The sequence below is a fragment of the Corvus moneduloides genome, chromosome 4 (assembly GCF_009650955.1).
Source record: "Corvus moneduloides isolate bCorMon1 chromosome 4, bCorMon1.pri, whole genome shotgun sequence".
NCBI lineage: Eukaryota > Metazoa > Chordata > Aves > Passeriformes > Corvidae > Corvus > Corvus moneduloides.
Window position 1 is genome coordinate 29,005,605 of NC_045479.1, and position 22,595 is coordinate 29,028,199.

A 22,595-nucleotide genomic window follows, 5' to 3' on the forward strand; every position below is an offset into this window, starting at 1 on the left:
AAGGCTAATTCAAATTCTGTTCAAGTTTTAGGAGAAAAGAATAAAGCTAAGAAACAAAAACTACTTTCAGAAAGAAAAAGGAGGGAGGAAAGGCCAGGTTATTTTTATCAAGTATTTACAACTAAAACCCTAGCCACCAGGTGTCAGCACATTTCCACATTTTAAGAAACAAAAGACCAATTCTTGGGACATACCTAGATGCGCAAAATAAAGCACCTGGAATCCTCTGAAACAGCCTAACATATGGCACTTCAGTGTCCAGCAAGACATTATGCTGGGCTTCATTCCACAGCTGAGGAAGGAGCAGACTCAGGAAGGCATGAGGGCTTAGAAATCAACCACTTTGAAACACAGACTTTTAATTTCCTTGTGAAAAAGTACTACTATTGACAATGTCAGTGAAATTGAAAAGTCAGGGTACAGTGTTATGCAAAACACAGGTGCATTCTCTAAACTTCTGCAAATTTTTCAACCCCTCCTATTTATTTTGCCCTACCTTAGCAGACTGACCCATCATCATCAAACGTCTGCATATGGTGTAAATATGGATAGCACCTGCAAAAAAAACCTAAAATAAATAAACAGGAAAGTTCTATAATCCTACATGAAATTTGTTATGCTAAGCAACTCAATCTTATTATTATTATCTGGGCTGTTACTTCCAGAGAAAAACAATTTAATGACTTTTCATTAAACGAATGAAAAACTAATGATTTTTCTCTAACAACTTCTAATTTAGAGAAGATGAAGCCATTAAATTCTTCTGCAATATTAGTTTCAAAAATACCTACACAGTGGAGCAGTATAATGTATGAATGAAATGTTAAGAATTTACTGTATCAAATTTTTACTAAGTAACTCATAGAAAAACAAATCTTAATTTCATCCCCAAATGCTAGGCTCTTTAAAACAAAATACTACCTCTCCTCACAGACCTTACCTTACATGATTCTTTTAGTCCATCATAACACTGTCCTGGCAGACACCACCAATACTACGTGATATTAAGTATGATAAGTGACATGAAGAAAATTGAAAGCGAGTAGAGTTTTTAAGAGCATCAAAATGACTTAGAAATAAAAACCTGTCAAAAATTTACTTGACTTAAGCAATGTCATCAAATTTTCAAAAATCAGTCCTAGAAGTATAAAAGAAAGACACTGCAATTCTGGGAGACTAAAAAAAAAAAAAAAAAGCCTATTCTTCTGTCTGTATGAATGTTCAGAAAGGGACACCTGTGGCAGCGGGAGGCATCACAATGTCAACTGTCATAGCTAGAAGGGTGTTATTATCCCAATAAGCTCGAATGGAGCAAGTATTAGGAAGATTTCTTTTTATCAGTCAAATGTGTAATGAGGCACAAAATCTATTGTCTGAAATTGCAGAAGAATGCTCAGGAACTGGGGAAAATCTGAGAAAATCCTACTTCTAATTACAGTAGATTATTGGCTAGGATTGGTACAGAGACCTGTCCCACACACAGGCAGTGGGATGTAAGAATGGCAGGTGAGTATATTTTAATTTTAATTCTTCTCAAACACACCTCAAATGTAGGGACTGAGGGCAACAGCAGTCCTGGCAAAACAAAAGGATAAGAGTTTTGACCAATCATAGCTCAGAGAAAGTGTACATTTTTCAAAATGAAATTAAGAACATATTATCTCCTCAATTTATATTGCAACAATTGCCCATGGTAATTGGTTGGTTAGAGCGTGGTGCTAATAATGCCAAATTCAATCCCTGTATGAGCCATTCAAGAATTGGACTTGATGATCCTTGCGCGTCCCTTCCACCTCAGAATAGTCTGTGATTCTGTGAAATTCATGCTCATCTGTTTACTTTTGACTAAATAACATTGCCTTTCAAAGCAAAAATATACTGTTGTTGTTCCTGAAATTAAAATCTTGATAAATTATTCTCTGTGTATCTACTTTGCAGAAGTTCCATTCTTTTCTCAATTTTTTCCTAATTCAAGCATTTACAAGCAACACCCTAAAATCTTACATAGGGATTAAAATTCTTAAATGCCATACAGTATTTTTAGAATAGTTTTATTAACAACTCCTCCCTTCAAAATACTTTCAAAAATACAAAGATGTAACAGCAGACAATAATTTTCTACTCTTAGAGCTGCAATCCGCTTTTCAAAAAAACTAAAAAAAACCCAAAACAACAAGCAAACAAAAAACCATCAAACCAAACCAAAACCACAACAAAAAACCAACCACCAACCAAAAAAACCCCAAGACATAATGAACTCATCAAAACAAACATTTTATTGATAGAAAAATCTTGAGGGTTTTTTTTTGCTAATCAGGATTCACTCCAAAGATGTCCTTACTTTTGATTTTATTAGTATATTCTTAAGCAGTTATGATGAAAAAGCTGATGCTTCTACAACAGTCCACCTGAAAAGGCACACTGTGGAAATTTCAATTTTAAAATCCCTTCTACTTGAAAAAACAAAAAAATTACAAAAAAAAACCCCGACTGTGATTGAAGACTAACTAGAGATTTATTCATGACCCTTAGGTTGACCTCAAAGAGCATGTATAAAAGTTTCCCTTCACAGCTTTGCTTAGCAAAGAAATGGAAATGGAAAGCCTGAGGTACCATTGTAGATAAGCCAACACAAATTCTCCTGAGGTAGAGCCACTTGCATAGTGAGTCGTAAGGAGGTCAAGACACTGAGACAAGTCTGCAGGGACTCTTGATTCTGAAGATTTCTGTCACTGCTGAAAACCATCTGATAAATGCAAACATTTCTTGCTTGCAAAGCATGGAACTAAAACACATAGAAATATAAATAAAGTTAATTAAAATATAAGCATATGTCTGTTCACGTCAGCGAAGTACAACAAAATGGTGAGTAGGAAAAGATTAAGCATACCAGAAAAAAAATCAGCATGACATTGAACTTTTCTACACTTCTCCATCTATATCACCAACATCTTATTTCTACTCTCATCTGTTACTTTTCTCTTCCACAGACAGATTTTTCCTTCTCTTCCTTGTAATACCTAATGTAATGTGACCTCAGTCATGCCTGGAGTACAGCATCAGCTGAACAAACAACATGTGAGAAAATGAGCTAAGTGGGACACAACCAGTCAGTACCTATCAATCTCTCAGAAGCCTTCTAACCTGATAACATTTGAAATTAAATCTTTTTTTGTAGTTAATTCACTGAAACTGGAGGTTTCTATCCCTGAAACTCCATTTCTATGATTTTCTTAGTGTTTCATTAAAAAAAAAAGGTAACTGTGGAAACATGGCCAAAAACTTTACATCTAAAGCCTTTAGATGTAATGATTTGAGACATTATCATTTTCCATTTCCAATTGTAGGGATCATTGCCAAACTAGATTCCATATCTGAAAATTTAGGGATATCTCAGTCTGTAAAGTCTAAGTTACAAAACAGGCATTTTGGTATAGACTTGCAATAACATTTGGCACTAGCATTGGTTCAAGGTCTAGGTAGACATAGAGAAAACAGCATCTCTGGAACTTCAAATTTATTTACAAAACATTTTTAAAAATTCATTAACATACTCTTTGATCATAGTCTTTCTAGGAAGCTAAATCATATTTTAAAAACAAAAAACATAATACAAACCAAGTATCTCTTCTATCATGACATCTGCTTCCAGCTTTTAAGCAAACAGTCTGCTTTCTTCTCTTCACTAAACGCCTATTTACACTCTAACCCTGACTCGAGGATATGAATTTGATTAGCTCAATATACAGGAGCTGCCTACCATTTCTGTTCATTGCTCTTGATCACAGAGTAACTTGCATTAGTTAATTCAAAATACCCAACAAAGTATGAAAAAGTAGAGCTTCTCAGCAAATAACTGCTTAAGGTAAAATCTAATACATTTTTTGCATTCCCCCCTATATCAACTGAAATACTTTCTTCAACGTCACTCAGCTCCCTAGAGCTTAAAGCACTTAGAAAACTATTCAGCATTCTGCCCTCTTTGTTCATAGCGAGCAAATAAGCTGTGAAAAACATAACATTGCATTTTTAACTGCCATGACCTTTCATTACAAGTCGTACTTCCCACACTTATGGTACAAAATACAGGAGAACATTTTAATTGTCTTGCACTCTGCCTGGTTCTTAGATCATCCAATACAGAAATTTCCAAAATTGCAGGACATTTATCAAATTCTGCCCATATCCTGATTCTGACAGTGGATAATAGCAACTATTTCAGAGCAAAAACTGCTGTAAGCAGTTACAGAACACCGCATTCAGAGAAAACTGCTTTTTTAACACTATGTTGATGGTGGTTGGCTCCTGTCACAAAAGCATTAAGCACTTATACCCTCTTAAAAATATACACCAACTCCAGATGTTCGTATCATACATATGATCATTAAATCTCAATGCAATTTATATCAACAAACTATTAAAGATTAGTCAACGTTAATATATAATTCATATTAAGTACATTTGTGGAGGATACATTGGGCTACTTACTTTGAATCTGTAAATGTCTTTAACCAGAAAAATTTTAAAAACCCACAACCTACCGTAAGTGCTGCATTTTTGTCTCTGAAACCATTTGGGAAAAAGGCAGATTTAAAGCGATGTGCATCATCCATGACATCATCAAGGTTTACAGAAACGAACTGCTGAAGGTATCTTTCATAGCACTGCAGAAGTGCCAACTTATACTCCTGAAAAACGGATCATATGTTCTTTTTATTGTTTGCATATTACATTTCTATTTCTATAAAACATGTTATTTTTTTATAATCTTTATATAGCAAAGTATCAATGTGAAAGAGCAACCAGAAGTAAAGCACTATAGTTTCATACAAATATCCAGCAATGCAGTGTGAACACTCAGCACATGAAAGGCTGAAATACTTGAAAAAATTACTTGTGCTTTACAAGTTTTAGTGAGTTTTGTTTACTCTAATCATAAATACGACATATCAGAGAACAATTATAAAGCAGGGTCCTGGGCTAACATAACAAACTCAAAGAGTTGCTGGAATATTCTGCGGCTTTGCAACAGTAATGACAATGATACTACACTTTAGAAAAAAGTACTCCATAATGCAGAACTTTACTAGCAATATATAGACATAATCATTTCTCTCTTCCTTGTTTCCATGTTGTCAAAGCTTTTTCTTTTTTTTTTAAGCAGAGAGGAAGAGTAAGATGCACTAAAAAAGACTGAAACAAGTGAAGACTGGAATTTAAATATGGCCAAGAAATCAGCATTAATAGACCAGAAATTGCCACTGGGTCTTTAAGAGGATGTTGAGCCTCATGTCTCATTCCAAATAGAGCTCCCCAGCAGCCTGTCGAACCACTCTAAAATCATGCTGACTCTATGGTTCAGCTCTGACTCAGATCTGGAAGTGACATTTACTGAATCATCACCACCACTTCCTGCAGCAAGGATTACATTTAGGTTTCTCTACCAACTTCACTAATTCTAGAACACACACAAAATACATTCTTGAGGAAAAAGTAACTAATTTCTGCTGGTAAAAATGATCCTTTAATATCTAATCACATAGAATTCTTATTTTCTTGCACTCCCTTCTTTTTTTCAATATAAATTCCTTCCACCACAGTGACACCTTAAATTTTTAATCATCTGAGGAGTCCAGCTCACATGGCCCTATTGTCCTCTTTGCAGCCATACACAGAAACTTTGACTTTCCATGGAGAGCTATGGGCAGTCAGCCACTTACGTAATCTAATACATACACTCAGGCTGTGATAAAACTTAGAATCCAAAGCTGTGGATCAGAATACCATTACGATAGTTATTGATACATAACAAAAAGGTAAAGTCTCTCCTAACAGTTTAAAATATGTGCATATGACCAAAGATAACAGGCAGATACAGGCACACAGGGAGGCGGGGAAAAAACGAGTCAGTGCTGATCGTCTGATGACTAATGGACTAAGCAATTTCCAGATATATGACTTAATGAATTTAGGTGTGTCCTAAGAAACATGTAGTATATGTATTATAGGAAGGAATCTAAAGGCACTAAAAAAAATAGCAGGAGGACAGAAAGCTAAGCTGGTGCTTACCCACTGACTACTCATATGCAATAATTATTTTTTAAGGACTACACATCATTAAGTATTACATCATGTAAGAGCAGGTTAAAATTTAAAATACTCAATACTAGTTTTCAACGAGGAGTCAAGAGGGGTATTTACAGAATAGGCTTTACCCCACCTACAGAGACCTTGGTTTTACACCACATTCATCCTTCCTGTAATGCATTTGAAATTTGCAACATCCGTCTCCTGTTGTTTCTATTTATTTTTTTCAGGGAAAAAACAGAATGAAAACTAAGTTTTCATTCTAAAATTAAGTCAAATTAATTCACTTAAAAGTGGGAGTTCCAAAAGAATAAAGTTCAAAGTTTTAGGCTGGCCAGCAAAACAACTTTTTCAACAACACTGATAACTTTGCTGTAGAAAAACGCATTACACTAGAAGACTGAAGTTGCAAGCAGAAGTCTTTACTCAGAAACATGGATTTTTTTCAGGCAATCTAGGGTCAGGTCATTAAGCACCTTGAATGTAAGGACCAAACTATTTTGGAATGCTGCTTTAGGAAGCCAGCGCAGAGTACAAAGAGCAGCATTTGATACTTTTGAAATAACCTTACTGAGTACACCGAGAACAGCCTCTCCCAAGCACTAAAAGCTTCATGTAATGTTTCCAGCAATTCCTAAGGCTCAGAAGTAATGAAAACTTTAGGAATATATAAACATGAAGAAAACATTAATGTAATTGTCTAGGCGATGCTATTAACAACTGCTGCTACTCAAGCTTCCTTAAGAATTTCTGTATGTCTAAACCCACACCATGAGTCTGCACCTTCAATTATAATGGCTCCACAGTTATGGACTCTTCTACATGCCTTCTTCAGCCTACCAGTGAGTGATGAGTGCTGCTGAAGCTCAGCTTCAGCTGGCTGTTCTTTTTTCAGGAGCAGGCCACTTTTATGGAATTCTTTAGCACACATGCAATGAAGGATATAGAAGACTTCATAACATCTGCATGATACTCCTGCCTTTGTCGCAGCCTGCGGAAAAGCTCACCTAGCAGCCACACGTACACACTCTCCATAAAGGGCACAAAGAGCATTTCTCCTTGCTGCATTCCGTAAGCAAAGGACATAAGAGTGAAAGAAAGTTTCACTGGACATGTTCCTCATAAAGATGGCCCCCTCAGACCACCTCGATACATTTCCAATTACGCCCTCTTCTTTTTATTTATTTTCTTTTATTCCCATTATGTTAAAAAAATAAGTAGAAGTTACAGAACTGGCTTTCTAATGATACATCTCTGAGCTGCTTCTCAGTGTTGTTTAGTAACTACTCTTGAAAGCCCCAGATTTTATGACATGACCTTCAAACACAAATATCACTGAGCTTGTAAACGGCTTACCCTTGATGGATTTTTTTCACAGGAATCGCAAAGGACAAATAGTATATAAAAATATATTTGCCTTTTTGAGTTAGATCATCAGTTACTAGCCTGGCATCCCATCTCTAACAGTAGTCAGTAACAGATGACTAAGTAAGAGTATAAAAACAGAGTTATCATATAGTGAAACATCCCCCAAATACTCTCAGCCTTCAACAATCTAGCTCCTGAATCCCTTTTAGTTGTGATCTACCTTTTTTAAGGAGACCAGAAATGCACACATAATTCAAGATGCAGGAGCATCACCAATACATATAATTGTACAATGTGTAATTGCACTCTGGTTCTTGTTCTCTGTTCCTCTCCTGACAATTCTTCTTATTCATGTTTGGTTAACTGAGCATTGAGTTGAGTCAGTGTAACTGCTCTACCATTGTCAATTTGTACTTAAACAGCATCTGAAGGCATAGTCAGATATTGTACTATACCATGCTGAAACATCAAACAAATATTAAAGAAAGATTTTGGGGTGTTTAAAAAGGCAGTGGGTGCACAGAAAATACAGATATAGAAAAATATTAAAAAATCAGGGCAATTTTACAATAAAAAGCAAGAGATACAAACTATCAACTCTCACTGGAATTATTTTGTAAAAGTTTTTGCTACTTTGTAAATAGCTTCCAGTAAAACATCATTAAAAATTAAAGTAGCATAGAAACATAATGAAACAAAGACTGCGATTGAATTTTTCTGATTTCAAATGACTTACTTTGATCTGCGCAAGGGCATCACCAACTTTCACAAGTCTTTCATTGTAATACCACTCTGGTAGTCGTGGCTTATATTTGATCCAAATGTTAAACAAAGTATTTGCTCTAAAAAAAAAAAAGATACAGGAGAAAAGGTTTCAGATTAAACTGGCAGTAGACCTGTCATAACAAGTAAACAAATCAGGAAGACTTCAAATTGTGAGAACTCCTTTCTTCCAAATCTATTTGAACTTCTACACATTTCAAAACAAGTGATCATTAAAACCAGATTTAACAGGCAGACAAGGACATTTCTGGGTTTCATTTCTGTCACCAGTTTTTATCACACATTTTAAATAGGATGAATTTTCTCCCATGTAAATTCTTAATAAAATGTCTTAGTATTAATCTTCTTGTGTTGTTCAAGCACAGTCACAAGTGGAAAATCTTTCTCAACTTTCAGCTAGTATTTAAAAGGTTCTGTCTGAAGCAACAATCTTATATCTTAGACTCAGTGAATTACAGTTCACAGCAATTATTGGACTGCAAACAACAAATGTTATAGAAGGAAAAATTCCCAAAATAACAACATATGTCAGGTAGCTGCAACCTTGAGAACTGGTAGCCATGGAATAAACCATAGAGTTATAGAGTATATAGACCTATGTTATGTAGAGCTCATGGTATACAGAGTTAGACCATCAATCACGAAGAAGAAATGTTCGGGAATTTTAAATTGTAAGGGGCAGGATTCAGAGAGGGCCAAATGACACCCTTGCTAAAATAGAGAGGATTTTATGGCAATAGTTATGATGCTCTTCTGCTGCCTCTGTCTATTATTCTAGCCACAGTTGTCATCAAGGATGCCTTTGTGTAACAAATTGCCTATTTTGCTGAACCAGCAAGCCTCACACAAATGGTAACTGACTCTAAGCAGTTTCCCTCTGCTACAGAGACACTGACTACATCGTGCCAGTACTACAGTGCCTACCAACTGTGGTTTGACGGCCTCATGCCCTCATGTGTACAACTTCCCCACACTACACTTGTTTAAGAAAGCTACATTCTAGCTGGAAAAACAGTAACTGATCAGATAGACTGCCAATAAGCACTGGGACTTTTTCATTAAAGAATCCCCTTAGCAAATCATTACCAGTATTGACAACATTCACAGTGTCAGGCATCTCTTATTCTCTTAACAAATCACTTGTACAGAAACAGAGTGCCCTGTGAAACCGCTACAGCTAAATTATTTATAGGTAGCAGTTTATGAGGAAAGAAAACAACTGAAGAAAGATAAATTAACATTTAAAGACATTAAATATATATATTTAAAAGAAATTATAAATTATAAAGATTTATAAACTATAAATTATAACGATTTATAAATTATAAAGAATTATAAAGAAATTTAATATATATATTAAAGAAAAATATCCTTCTAGCTGAATTGTCATGCATAAACCATATGCTTACTAGTGTGAGGTGGCTGGAACTTTTCAACATATCTTAAGACTGGGATGGTAGACTAGAATGCAAGACTCTTACACTGTCTTCTGACATTCAAGAACTTGGAATGCATTCTCAGAGCCTCTCATACAGCTCTTCTTTTCAGCTTATAAGAACACTCCCAATTAAAACAAAAAGCAGAATAAATAACATTTTTTCCACACAGAAAGCTGGGAGCCACCTTCACATTTCAAGGTGAGACAGATGGATTTATGAGAAACCTGTCAAAATGATCTTTACGGCAAAGAATTGCAACAATCATAACACTTTTTTTTTCTAAAGTATCATCCCAGCACAATTCTCAGTTCTTGAAAGTAAGCAGCAAGGAAATAAGTAGGACATCCTAGAGGTGTATCCTAAAGGAAAAACGCAGTAACAGCACAAACTAGGCCAAAAGCAACAATCAGAATAAAATGTTCTAAGGCATTTTTAAGGAGTTAAGGAAACCACAGCCCAGTGTAATGAAACGCTCCTCCTAAATGGGAATGAGTCCCTCCTGGTCCATCCCTAACAACTAACAGCCTGGGTGGGTACTGACTTCTTATACTGAGAAAAATGTTCCACACCAGTATCTGCAAAGAGGCTCCAAAGCAAAGGAATCTGTCAGGCAGCTGAGCAAAGTTTCCTTTGCTGTTAAATGAAGAATTTAGGAAAAGACTTCCAGAGACCAAGAGATTTGATGGATATTATAGGGAAAGGGGGGAAAGAAGGGGGAAAAGAGATAGCAAGAATGACCCTGGATAAAGCTCTGGAAAGGTAAGACTAGTACATTTCTTTAAGACTGATCAAAGTCCCCAGAAATGGTCATCTTCATTTTTTGTTTTGAATGTTCATATTAACACACAAGATTCTTTGATATAATAAACAAGTAACAAATCTGTAAAAAACTGGTTTAGCAAAGCAGTGACAAACCTGACCAGACTTTCAGCTTTAGTGGGAAGATTAAGGTAAACTGATTCTTCTACAATGCCATGACTAACTACAAGTGAGTTCATGACACAGGAATGTTTCTTTGACACAGACAAAAGAGGAGAGTAAGACACTTCCCAAACAACTCCTCAGCCTTTCCTTTAAACAAGCTGTAGGACACCAGAGTAACAAGTTAAGCAAGTGAAGTCTTACAAAAAATAGTGGACTGTTGGAGCTCAGAGATGAAATTTCTTTATCTCCAGCCGTAATAGAAAAAAATTCCCTAAGGTCAACCCATAATAGTGTGCACAGGATAAGGCCCACGTGGCTAAAATCTTTACTACAAGTATAAAGAATTCTCTGATACTGATCAAAAGATGTCTTATTAAATAAGAGTGGCTAAGCCACACAAGATGAGATAAAATCAATATGTCAAGGTAATGCTTTGATGGCCCTGCTGCCAAGAGAAATGGGGCAAAACAACTTGTTTAGTTGAGGAAAAATTACTTTTGATTGCTATTTCTGACTGAAAAGATTTGTGATACCAGTGCAGGTCCCTAGTAATTTTTGTTTCCTACATTAGAACATTTAAGTGCCTAAATTACAGCCTTTCTGTTCACCTATAAACACCAAAGGCTGAAAGAGCTGGATGAATGAAGCTGATAATTTTATTTTTCTAAATTGAACATACTTGCCACGTGGAAACTGGTTTTCTTGTTGCTTGAAGAACAAGAACACTTTGATCTCAATCCATGCCAGGGAAGATAGCTGGACACATGACATAGCAAGAAGTCTTTAGAACATTTAGGAAAGCATCTGTAATAGCCATTATCTTCAGAAATTCTTAGGACCAGCCAGACTAAGGCTAGTTCTGCAAGCAGCACATGCTCCACTTTTGAGTTATCAAACAATGAAGCAGTAGGGAGAAAAAAACCTGAAATTTCACAATCACAGATAAATAGTCTTGACTTTGCTAGCTGCTTGAATATATGCTAATAATCAGAATTCCAGTCCTCTACCTCTGTACTGTCCCTATACAAATGAAGAATGCCTAGGGATGCAGAGCTACTGGGAGCTTCGTGTTACACAACATTCCCAATGCCCTGGAATTTTGGTAGGGATCATTACCACCAGTGACTTCTGGGACCAAGACCTTGATAGAGTCAGTTCTCATCTCCATGATGAACATGCTCTCGTGCCAACCACAGTATGCACGGTCACAGGTCACATCCACAAAATACAAGTTTGAATAAGACTGAGCTTACTTAGGTCAAAATATTTGAGAGGGTGAAGCAAAAAAAAGTTTGGAGACAGTGTTCACAAAAACCGATAACGTGGCACTATATCGCAAACAGGTCAGATTCAGCATGGCCACCTCCCAAACAGAAGATACTAAGAACACATAGAAGAATCATTGTTGGCAATTTTGGTAGTGTCTGAAGCAGCCAAGCAGTATTACTTCTCAGGGGGCCTAGAGAGGATAGCTTTCAAAATAATAATACCTATCAGCTAAAGCTGAAAAACAAGGTCAGAAACTACAAAAAGGCTTCAAAATAGCAAAGCACTGAATTCGGCTGCTGAAGCAACATAAAAAGCCAACATACTGAGATTCAAAACACTTGAGGCAAAATCCTAGAGACTGATACCTGCATGATACATCTAGGCCTAGATCCGATGATGAACATGCCCCATAAACAAATTAGGAATCCAGATAGCTTAGAATAGGAAAGATCTCCAGATCAGACAAAGGCCAGGCTGCAGAATCTGAGTACCTTCTGAAAATGTATACCTCCTTCAGAGTAGGGTAATTTGTGGACTGCTTCCAGGAAACTACTGAGTGAAATATGCAAGGGTAGAAGCTGCACCTAAGTGGTAAGGTGTAACCACCCCCTAACCTAACTCCTATGCTGTTTTTGAATGAACTTTTGATAACCTGGGGAACTTGTGAGGTTTATGTTAAAGACCTGTAAATTTAGAACAGAGTAGTGTTCAGATAAAAACAACAGAAAATGAACTATTTATCTTAACAGAAGTAGTTGAGCTCTTATATCACAATGTACTTAAAATGCAGCAGGGAGAGCTACATGAGAAATGCACAGTCTGTAAAAGACATATGCATGCACTATGAATCATACACTGATTCCAGTTGCTCTATCTTAACTGCATTACAAAATTTCGACTTATGCATACCCACAGATATGCATGTATGCGAGCAAACAAATATGCACTATTATACTTGCCATATGCTCAGCCTGCATCTATGTGTATAAAAATATACCAACGTAGACAGAGACATATGCACAAAAAGAGCCGTGTGGCGTTATCCTGGTGTAGCCCTACTTTTGAAGGCATGTACGTGCCCACAAGCGTTCACCCTCGCACACAGCCGCACACGCTGGTGGGCTGCCAGTCCCTCCAGCACTGTGAAGGGATTTTCCCACCAGGAAGCTCAGGCAGCTCTGACAGAACCAACAAGTGGTGCTGCCAACTTCCACAGCCCCTTGTGCTTTTCCCCTAAAGCACTGACGTGTAGAAAGTACTGGAGGGGAAAAACAAGCAGTGTTCAGATTTCTGAGGGGTTTTCGTTACAATGAAAACCTAAAAAAATAAAAAGGAAACGGATTGCCGGTCCTTTGGCACACTGCTGGGGAAGTTTGTTCGGCGAACAAACTCGTGGCTATCTCCCAGTCCAGGGGACGCAGGGTTCCCAGCCCAGCCCGTGGCTGCGGCGTGAGGAGGGAGCCGAGCAGGGGCGTGCGGAGCGCCGTGGCGGGGCCCGGCGGGCCGGAGAGGGCAGCCCGGGAGCGGCGGGGCGGCGGTGCGGACAGCCCCGCAGGGCGGCTGAAGGAAGAGAGCGAAGGAAGAGGAGTGCGGCCGAGAAAAGGAGCCGAGGCAGGGGCAGAGGGAGCGGCGAGCGGCTCCCGGAGGGGGCGGCAACGCGGGAACCAGGGGGCGGCGGCGCAGCCCTACCCGTGGCGGTGCAGGTCGTGCTGCGGCGGCTTGGCCTCCCCCGCGCCTCGCAGCCGCCGCAGGGAGCCCAGGACGCGCCGCAGCTCGGCCTCGAAGCTGTCCACCACCGGGTTGCCCCGTGCCACGGGCCCGAAGAAGGCGGCGTGCGGGGCCTGCGGGCCGGCGGCGGGGGGTGGCCTGGTGGGCTCCGCCATGCTCGGCTCGGCCCGGCCCCGGCGCGGCCGCGTCGCTGTCTCCGGGCAACGGCCGCGGGCAGCCGCCCCGCGGGGCCACCCTGGACAAGCCGGGAGGTACCACTTGGGCCGGGTTTTCCACAGCCTTTTTTCACCAGGGATGGCACTTTGCACTTGCTGATTGTGTCACTGTGCCTACTGCACGGCTACGCATAAAAGAAGAAAGTGTGCTTATCCGCTAAATGCTTATATTTGCCTATTTAAAAAAAAAAAAAAAGGTGGCAAACTAGTAAACTACTAGCCCGTATTTATGTTAGAGAAGGTGCCTATAGCAACCTATGTGTTTTGAAGTTTTTTAAAGACATTGTAGTAAAGAGGTTTGGGAAGGATGTGAAGGAAACTGACTATGTTGCCATGCTCATCATCATGGTGAGCGTGAGACAGCTGAACTGAAAACATGAAAGTGAAAGAAATGTGGTAAGTGAGCAGAGAGTCCTGGCAACCTGGGCCTTTGGAGGCAGTTTCTTGACACTCAATGGAAAAGGATCAATAGAGACTGGTAAAGCGAAGAAACACTTAAAAAGTACATCCAAGTAATTCATAATGACAGCAAAAGAAGTATCCTTCCAACAGCTGGAGACACACAGCATCAGCATGCTGAATCACTGGAATCAGAAAATACTGCATTAGCAAGGTCAAAGAAATGACATGGGAATCATCTAGATACTATTCTTCCTTGGAAAATTGGGAAGATGCAAAAATATTATTAATTTATGACTAATGTGTCTGACTCATTTTACACATTGGTTTTGTATTGTTACCTGCTGGGAGATGTGTGGATCCATTGTCCAACAGGTATTGTGTGACTATAGGAAGATCTAGTGATAATGGCTATGCATTTAGGTGGGAGCAAATTTAGACAAAGCACAAGAGGGAGTGGGTTCCTCAGATATCTGTGGAGGAGGTAGAAAATTAAGTCTGCAATGAAAAGACATGGCAAAAAGATTTTGATGCAGGAATTTAGAAGTCACTGTGTTCAAAGACAAATTTTACAGAACAAATGAAATATGAGAACTTGGCTTGGACAGCAACTACTGCAACATTTAAAGATTTTGCCTGTGCTTTGCCATGCTAACCAAAGAACTCCCTGTGATGGATACCGGATGACTAATAAAGCACTGGCCTCTTGGGAAAGGTGGCCTGTGCCACTGTAAGTATTGCTGGTGGCATCCGTTTCAAGTTCCTATGAAGCTCTGAGCTAGTTTGCCTCACTAGATGGTGCTGCATCCCAAAGGGCTGATGTTCACATTCATGGAATGCAGAGAGTGCTGTTCTCAAACCAGCAGTGCCTAGAAGCTTCAAGAGGAACTTGAGAGACTGGAAACGAGACTGCTGAGTAAAACTTTACATATCTCTAATATTTGGGTAGCAGATGGTGGAATGAATATAACATTTGCAATCTGGATTCGTTTTTCAGCCATAGAAACAAGCTGAGTCAAGGAAAACAGTAAAGAGAAAGGGAGGATAGCCATTCCCCAAAGGGCAAGATTGCAGAACTGTGTAAAGATAAGGCCTTATCCACTGGGAGGTTAACCAGGGCGTAGCTGGTCAGCCAGCTCATGAAGAGTGATCAGTCTAAAATTCCTGGGTGAGAGTTCAACATGATCAAAGTATGCAATCCCTGCTAGGTGGAGGTTTAATGTATGGAGGGCAGTTCTCAGCACATAGGGTGGACCATAGCAAGGAACTACACTGCCACAAACACTATGGTGTGTATGTTATTTCAATTTTGGATGCTTACAATATTGATTCCTATTTTACTGTTCTGAGGAAGACTCAAGTTTAAACTTCAGATAGCCTCCATCTAACATTTAGTGCATTGAACATTTAATTGGGTCCAAAAGTCAAAAAGGCTTATAGATAAATGATTAGAACCTTTTAACTTCAGAAGGAGTATAGATTCTTCAGAAACATTCAGCTTGTATAATCTGATCTTTACAGAGAAAAGCCTGGTGTATACAAAACAGTAAGAGAGTGATGGCTACTGAAGTTGCAATCATGATAGGATAATTTCCTCAAAAGATAGAGCATACTTGTATGACTTAGAAAGTTTATAGCAATTCTTTGAATTACATTACATTAGGGTCCCTACACCCTAAAAAATGTGTTCTGTTGATTAGAAAGCTAATGATTTATTCATCATTGGTAGGTGAACATTTAGATAGCAATTTGAATTACAGTAACATTAGGGAGAAGGTAGGATAGATTATAAAGCATTGGCATGGACAGGATCCCAAGAAATGGAACTTGAGGAAATCCCCTAACCCAAGCATAGAAGGTATAGCAACCTGTGTTTAATATCACCGGGTCAGATAGAGGGAAGCTGCCTCAGAAATAGAAGCACACACAGAGAGTTAACTTAGCAAAAACCCATATAGGAAGTGTCTGCTCTCATGGCTATGGGGCTAAGAGTATACTTGAGCTGGAAAGGAGGAAAACCTTGCTGTTAACTCATCAAGCTGCCTGCTTACTTCTCATGTGTCAGTTCCTTGCGTGAACAGCAGTGGTTACTAAGAGCAAACAAAGGGGGGAAACACTCAATGATCACAGCAGAGTGTGCAGTGATATCTGGGTATAGGGGCTGAGGTAAGGTCTACTGCACACTATCTAGTACATCAAAGTTTGTTTCCTATGGATAATTTGGAGATGCATGTTCAGATCCCTTTCTAGGATGCTTGCAGCAAATGTGCACTTGAATTATGGTGCCTATAGACTTTGATATTCAGAGACAAGAGGCAGCCAGAGATGCTGTATTACCAGACTTCTGCAGGGTAACTTGACAGTCCACAGAGATTTGAAAGGGCTTCACTTACGTCATCTCCTCCTTGATGCTTTCAGGAAAAATAGTCTGAGCTGAAAAGGTTCTGTGCCACCACTTAGTATCTCAGGCTGATAGGCTAATGAAGACACGAGAATTTAAAATAATGATTAACACACTTATGTACTACATATTCAAAACTGGAATCTGAATTTACTCTACTTGCAGTATGCCTGCCTGATCCTTAGAGCCAGTGGGAATCCACTTTGTGTAGGCTGTTCCCCTTTGAGTAGGAGTGAACTGTTGGATTCAAAAAGTAGAAGAAAAGCTAGAGAAAGAAGCAATAGCAGGTGTGTGCTGATTCTTATGGAGAAATTCAGTTTGTGAGTTAGTCAAGCAAAACAAGGTCAAGGAAACACAATGTCTAATATGACAGTACAGCATTTGCTATTCACATGCTATAGGGGAATCATATATGATACAAAGTAATAGCTCTAAGTTCCCTCATAAAAGTCCATAAGAAGCCGTCAAACACCTGGAAGAAGTAAACTAAGTTGCTGAATGCCGGGAGCACTGGCACTTTATAAATGTAAAGAAGTAGTCCAATGGCAGGGGGAAAAGGAAGAACTTGTACAGAGCTTACAAGAGGCAAAACACATGGTAGAATTAATGTACCTTCCAAATAATTAACTGTACAGGAAGCCGAGAGGTGCAGCAGACCTGCAAGCTTCTTGCTACCACCTCCTGTGGCACTTGTCTATACCTACACTTATGAGACAGATATGGGAATACTGGACCTTTATGGGCAGCTATAAGAGATTAGAGTCAGCATTTCCTTCCCACCTCCTTGCTTCTGGGCTGTTTTTGGTAAAGCTGCTGGTGGCTTACTGATAGTGTCTTTAGGCTCAGATGCCTTACTTAAATCTGCCTTTACACTCAATCAAAATTTGTGGATTCCTACCCTTATCTAAGGGCTACTTAGTACCTTCCCACAGGAAAGTTAGTAAGGAGATGAGAGTCATGTTTTGAAAGGATTTGTTGTTTTTTTGCTGCACCATGAAGAAACATGTCCTGAACTAGGAAGGTTCATGCCTGGTTGCAAAGGTAGGGAAATGTGAAAAGATGGTGGGAATGGCTTACTTAGGACACCATACAGCTTTTCAAACAAAATAGCAGTTCTTTACTGAGACAGCGACACATATGTGTAAAATATTTCAGTACTCTTCCTGTCAGTGAGCAGTGTACACAATTTATCAGAAAATGGCATGGTTTCTGAACTCTGGAACATAAATCAACAAAGTACCTGAGACATGTGTGTCTTTTGACAAGCAATTGATGATCTTTAAATATATAATGAAAGCAGAACTGGGACAGTTTTAATGCAAGTGAATCCTAGGAGAAGGAAAATGCTAAGTTTTTTACTTGAAAATGGTTCTCGACTTCCTTTCTGATCCAGTTTGTCAGTGTTGTAAGAGGAAGGAAAAGGAGTGATCAACACAAGAAAGAACTGCAACGGCTGAGAACTGTGCCAGTGCCAGGTTCTTACGGAGCTGCGTTCAAGCTTGGGGTGACAGTTGTCTCTGTGTTTTTGTTGAATCATATGAAAGGCTTCAGTGCCAATCTGTAAAGATGAAGTGAGAGCTTTCAAGGTTATAATATATAAAAGTTGGTTTTTTTCTTTTAAAACCTGGGTGTGAATGCTCACAGAAAGGTTTTCTTGGTTTCCTTTTATCATTAGGAAAATATTCTTAGGCATATAAATTAATCTCAGTTGACTTGCAGAAAATGGGAGAAGTGATCTTGTTCAGCTGATTTTTCCCCCCACTGCAAAGAAAGTGTAGGAGTGTGTAATGTTTGTGTGAACAATCTGTGAGATTTGACTCACCCACTCAGGTTGTATCGTTATGCATTGAGTGGGTTAAGCAGTCTCTGGGGAGGGAGATACAGCAGGGGTTTTATATAGCTGCTTGAGTTTGTAAGAGGTTTAAATTGAAACATGACAGATTCTGAGATCTTCATTATGGACTTAAGTACCAAAGGTAGCAGTTGGAAATATGAAAATCCATGAGAGACTTTCCAAAAATGGAAATACTGCTTCAAGGAGAGAGTTTACCTACAGTTCATGTTATTTTCTTAATTTTTTAAAGATATACTTTATTCCAGTTTACAAATAAATTCTACTCAAGTAGACATCAACTGATGATGAGGTTATTTTGCAAAGACTTCTAGGAACCTGCAAATATTTAATCTGAGAATGTACTATTTTCAGTTCACTAGACAGACCATGGAGGAAAGTTCGTGTCTCACTCAAAGATCTTGTCTCAAATCTCAGGAAGCTGTAGGGGTTCTTCTGGTGCAGAAGCTACAGCTAAGGCTAGTTTAGAGCAATAATAAAGATGTCTTGCAAAAAAGCCCTGTAAGTCCCTTCCAATCATGAAAAAGTGAAAGTATGCACAAGATTTTTAGTGATGTGCATGGAAGCTGCATTTTAGAAAGACGCTAAAAATGTGGAACACTTAGGTGTGTGTATAAAAAAGCTAGAGAGAGTCCTTAGCTAAAGACAACATCCAATTTATTTAGCAGAGATGGCCAAGGTAGTTTTTTGCCATGGAATGTGAAGTAGCAGAGATGGAGTGTGGAAATTATTTCTATTTTAGCTACATTCAGCTTAAGCTGATTGCTAGGAGGCCATCTAGTAGTTAGATTTGATTTTGGAAGAAAAAGTGATGGCGTGTTTTGTTTAAAATATATTTTCTTCATTTCATAAATATTCTCAAGACAAACATTGAATGAGAGAAAGTATAGCCTATTCCAAGAAATAAATTAGTTCTGAAGATTTTCCCAAATTCTCCTGAAGCCAAGTATGACAGTGCATTTTTATTCATATTCTCCTGATGCACATTTGCTGTTTATAATTCTGAGCTGCTGCAAATGCTGTAGATAGAAATGATCCTGGGGAAATTACACTATTGTTTGTATATATAACTCCTGAGTAGCCAAATGCATCCTTATCATAACTCTGTTGTGCATTTGGTCTGGGAGTATTCACAGGATCAAAATAGACTCTTCTAGGAATTAACCATTGGCAACAAAAGGACACCCAAAATAACCTGGTGATGCCCTCTAGTATTTTTAGATCAATGCATTTCTGTTCAGGTCTTTTCTTACTGCATTACAGTATGAATTTTGAAACTTTTTGACAACATTGCTTCCATTTTCCATTCTTACTAGTTTTGCATTTGCTTGCAAGAATATTTCACTCCAAGATCAAAGTATCTGCTGATTGAGGTTTTTTCAAGCAGCTGACAGAAGTTGTTTTGGACAATAGCCTGACCTTGGACTAGGAGATTTAGCAGCCTGGAAGTCAGCAATAGAAAATGACACAATGTGGAAGAGTAGTTATTTTTTGGTTATTTAGCATTGCTTATTCAAGAAAGTAGGAAAAAAAAATACTTGTTTTCACACAGTTATTTGGATTTTTCATATTTTTCAACACTTTTAAAAATATTATATGTAATTATATTTTCTAGTTTATTTTTTCTAATACTATAAACCATTCTGATCTTTTGATATGTATGATTTCTAATAATTATATATGTGATTATGTAATTGTGAACTTTTATCTTAATACTTTAGAATTTTAGAAAATTAATGTTTAAGAACAAGTAATTGTTTTGCATTCTACATACATGTGAAAAGATTAAAGAAAAATAAAATTGTAATCTTTACCCTTTTCTCCCTCAGAATTTCAAATTAACAAAAGTGAAAAATTGCCTTTTCTCTACATGATGACACCTTAGGAAAACCAGAAATTGCTATTAGCACTTTACCATGTTTAATTGATGCAATAAAAAAAAGTAGTTAGATCTTGGCCTCACAAATGTAGATGAAACTTTCGCAGCAAGTTTTGAAAATGTTACTAAAATGCTTTCAGGTGGACATATGGCTCTTCATCTGTTAGCTATGGATACATTAAAATGGCCATTTTTTAGCTCAGTGGGTCCACTTCATCTACTCTGGCATATTTATTACATTTAGAGACAAAACCATGGTATTTACCATTGTAGAATCAAAGTAAATGGGCTAGATTGTATTCCTTCTTCTGTATTGTTAGCAATAGACTTGCTTCATAAATTATTCTTAAAGAAGAAAATTTTGTTAGGTTGTACCTGTATAATTCCATTATAAGGCTGACAGAATGGTTCCTAAAAGAAGGCAGACAGAACTTCTCTGAAGTAAAGCATTATACATCCATCTGGGTAAGCACAAAAAATAATTTAGATATAATTTTGTTATCAGAAACATAATCACTAGGTTTCAAACATAAATGAAAAAATTCCATGATAATTTGGAGGTGCATCTACATTAGCAATTTGGTTGTGATCTTTTTGATCTTTTTGATCTGGTTGTACACTTTTGTAGCATCCTCAGTTCTGCACTTGTTGTATGTTACAGAATGACCTTCAGTGCAAGGGTTGGACTCCCTCTGAAATGTGCTAAGCTGAAATGTGCACTCCACAAGCACATCTGACATCCCCTAACTGATACCAGAGATTCAGTGTCTAGGAACAGACTAGGTAAAACCCCCAAAATGTGTGTTATGTGAATATCCAGTCTCCGTGACTAGTTGTTTCACAGTTAACATCTGCTCTGATTACTCTATTTTTCTTGTTAATATAGGTATGGACTACTTTGCTAATTGGGAAAAAAATTTCTTTTGAAGCAGGATGAAAATCAATGATGCCATTTCTGGAGAGCTGTTTTTTAAAATAGCTATACTTGAAGACACAGCCTAAGACACCACTGCTATCTGCACTTTTCTTTGCAGACAGAGGTGAGGGAAATGCTTACAAACTTTAAGCCACAAGTTAAAAATTTTCTACTTGTCACAGAACTACATCTTCTGTCTGTCTTCAAGAGCTAAAGAGAAGATTTTTAATGTCTCCTCAGTACCATTAACATAGAGGACAAAACTGCAGTGATTACAAATACCTAACAAAACATGCCAGTGCATTGTGTATGGTACCATATCAGTTTCCAGGTTAAAGTTTACAAATAGGGCCTATGACCCTGGTTTGTAGTTTGTCTCATGATTTAGTTAAGAAGAAGGACCACTTCTTTAAGCTCTGCTACAAAAAGTGTTCTCCAGCTCTGGAAAAACAACATCCATTTCTTTATATCTTTGGTGTATTTCCTTTAAATGATAAACTTAATGCATCATGTACTTTCCTAGGAGCCTCCATTTTTTCTAGGCTACCCTCCTTAGGCCATCTACATGTAAATGCTGCCCCTCAGCCAGAGACCACTGTGTCTGTGCAGCTCGGCTGACTGACTATAGGACTCAGTGTGATGGCTCTGTTCCCACTGTTTCATTACAATCATTTGCAGGGGCCAAGAGAATAGAGAGTCTGGACTTATCATGCAGCAGATATGCCTTGTTCCTCCTGAGAACCCATAATAATTTCTTTAAAACACATACTAAGACACATGAGAGTAATGTTTATCCTACTATAATAGTGCTCCTCCTGTTTGTTCAGCTGTCCCAGCAGTACCCACCTAGCCCTTTTTACCATTTATATGATCTGTAGTTTGTAGGAGTCTGATCATTCAGGGACAGTGAAAATTGGTGTGTTTTCAGGAAGGCATAAGAAGAAAAGGAAATCAGTTGATCAGTGCCATAATGCCAAATCCCAATTTCAGTGAGAGGTCAGATGACTCTGTTTCCAGTTCTGATCTGACACCAGATGTAGCATCTGAGCCAGCTCTAAGCAGGCTTAGCCACTTGGCACAGGACTGATCAGTGTGGAAATACCAAAACAATGTAATTACAGCAGAAGGATGTACCAGAACAGTCTGTCTCTGAAGTCAGTGTATCTGGGATCACGCTGTGTATTTCTGATTGGGTGCTACTTTGCATAGTGTGGGTGCACATTTAATGGCCAGTATTCACAGTACCACAGGTGCAACAGAGTGAAGGATCTGAGAATGTATAGGCATGGAGATGACAAGAGGGGAGAGACTATTGTTAATGGGATGCAGAAACTG

At 38.3% G+C, this 22,595-nt stretch overlaps 1 protein-coding gene across 6 annotated transcripts in view; it reads right to left on the minus strand.

The window, feature by feature from the left end:
* CFAP54 (cilia and flagella associated protein 54) overlaps positions 1-13,860 on the minus strand; it is a 107,288-nt gene extending 93,428 nt beyond the window's left edge. For 5 of the 6 annotated variants that reach the window (XM_032107255.1, XM_032107258.1, XM_032107257.1 and 2 more), the window contains exons 1-5: positions 13,560-13,859; positions 8,192-8,297; positions 4,542-4,688; positions 2,614-2,785; positions 497-555 (exon numbers count right to left, since the gene is read on the minus strand). In XM_032107255.1, coding sequence (XP_031963146.1) covers positions 497-555; positions 2,614-2,785; positions 4,542-4,688; positions 8,192-8,297; positions 13,560-13,753 — 678 coding nt within the window. In that variant the 5' untranslated portion in view covers positions 13,754-13,859. Of the gene's footprint in view, positions 1-496; positions 556-2,613; positions 2,786-4,541; positions 4,689-8,191; positions 8,298-13,559 lie in introns of all 6 variants that reach the window. The other variant, XM_032107259.1, reaches the window with a different exon arrangement.
* Positions 13,861-22,595: the final 8,735 nt, after the last annotated feature.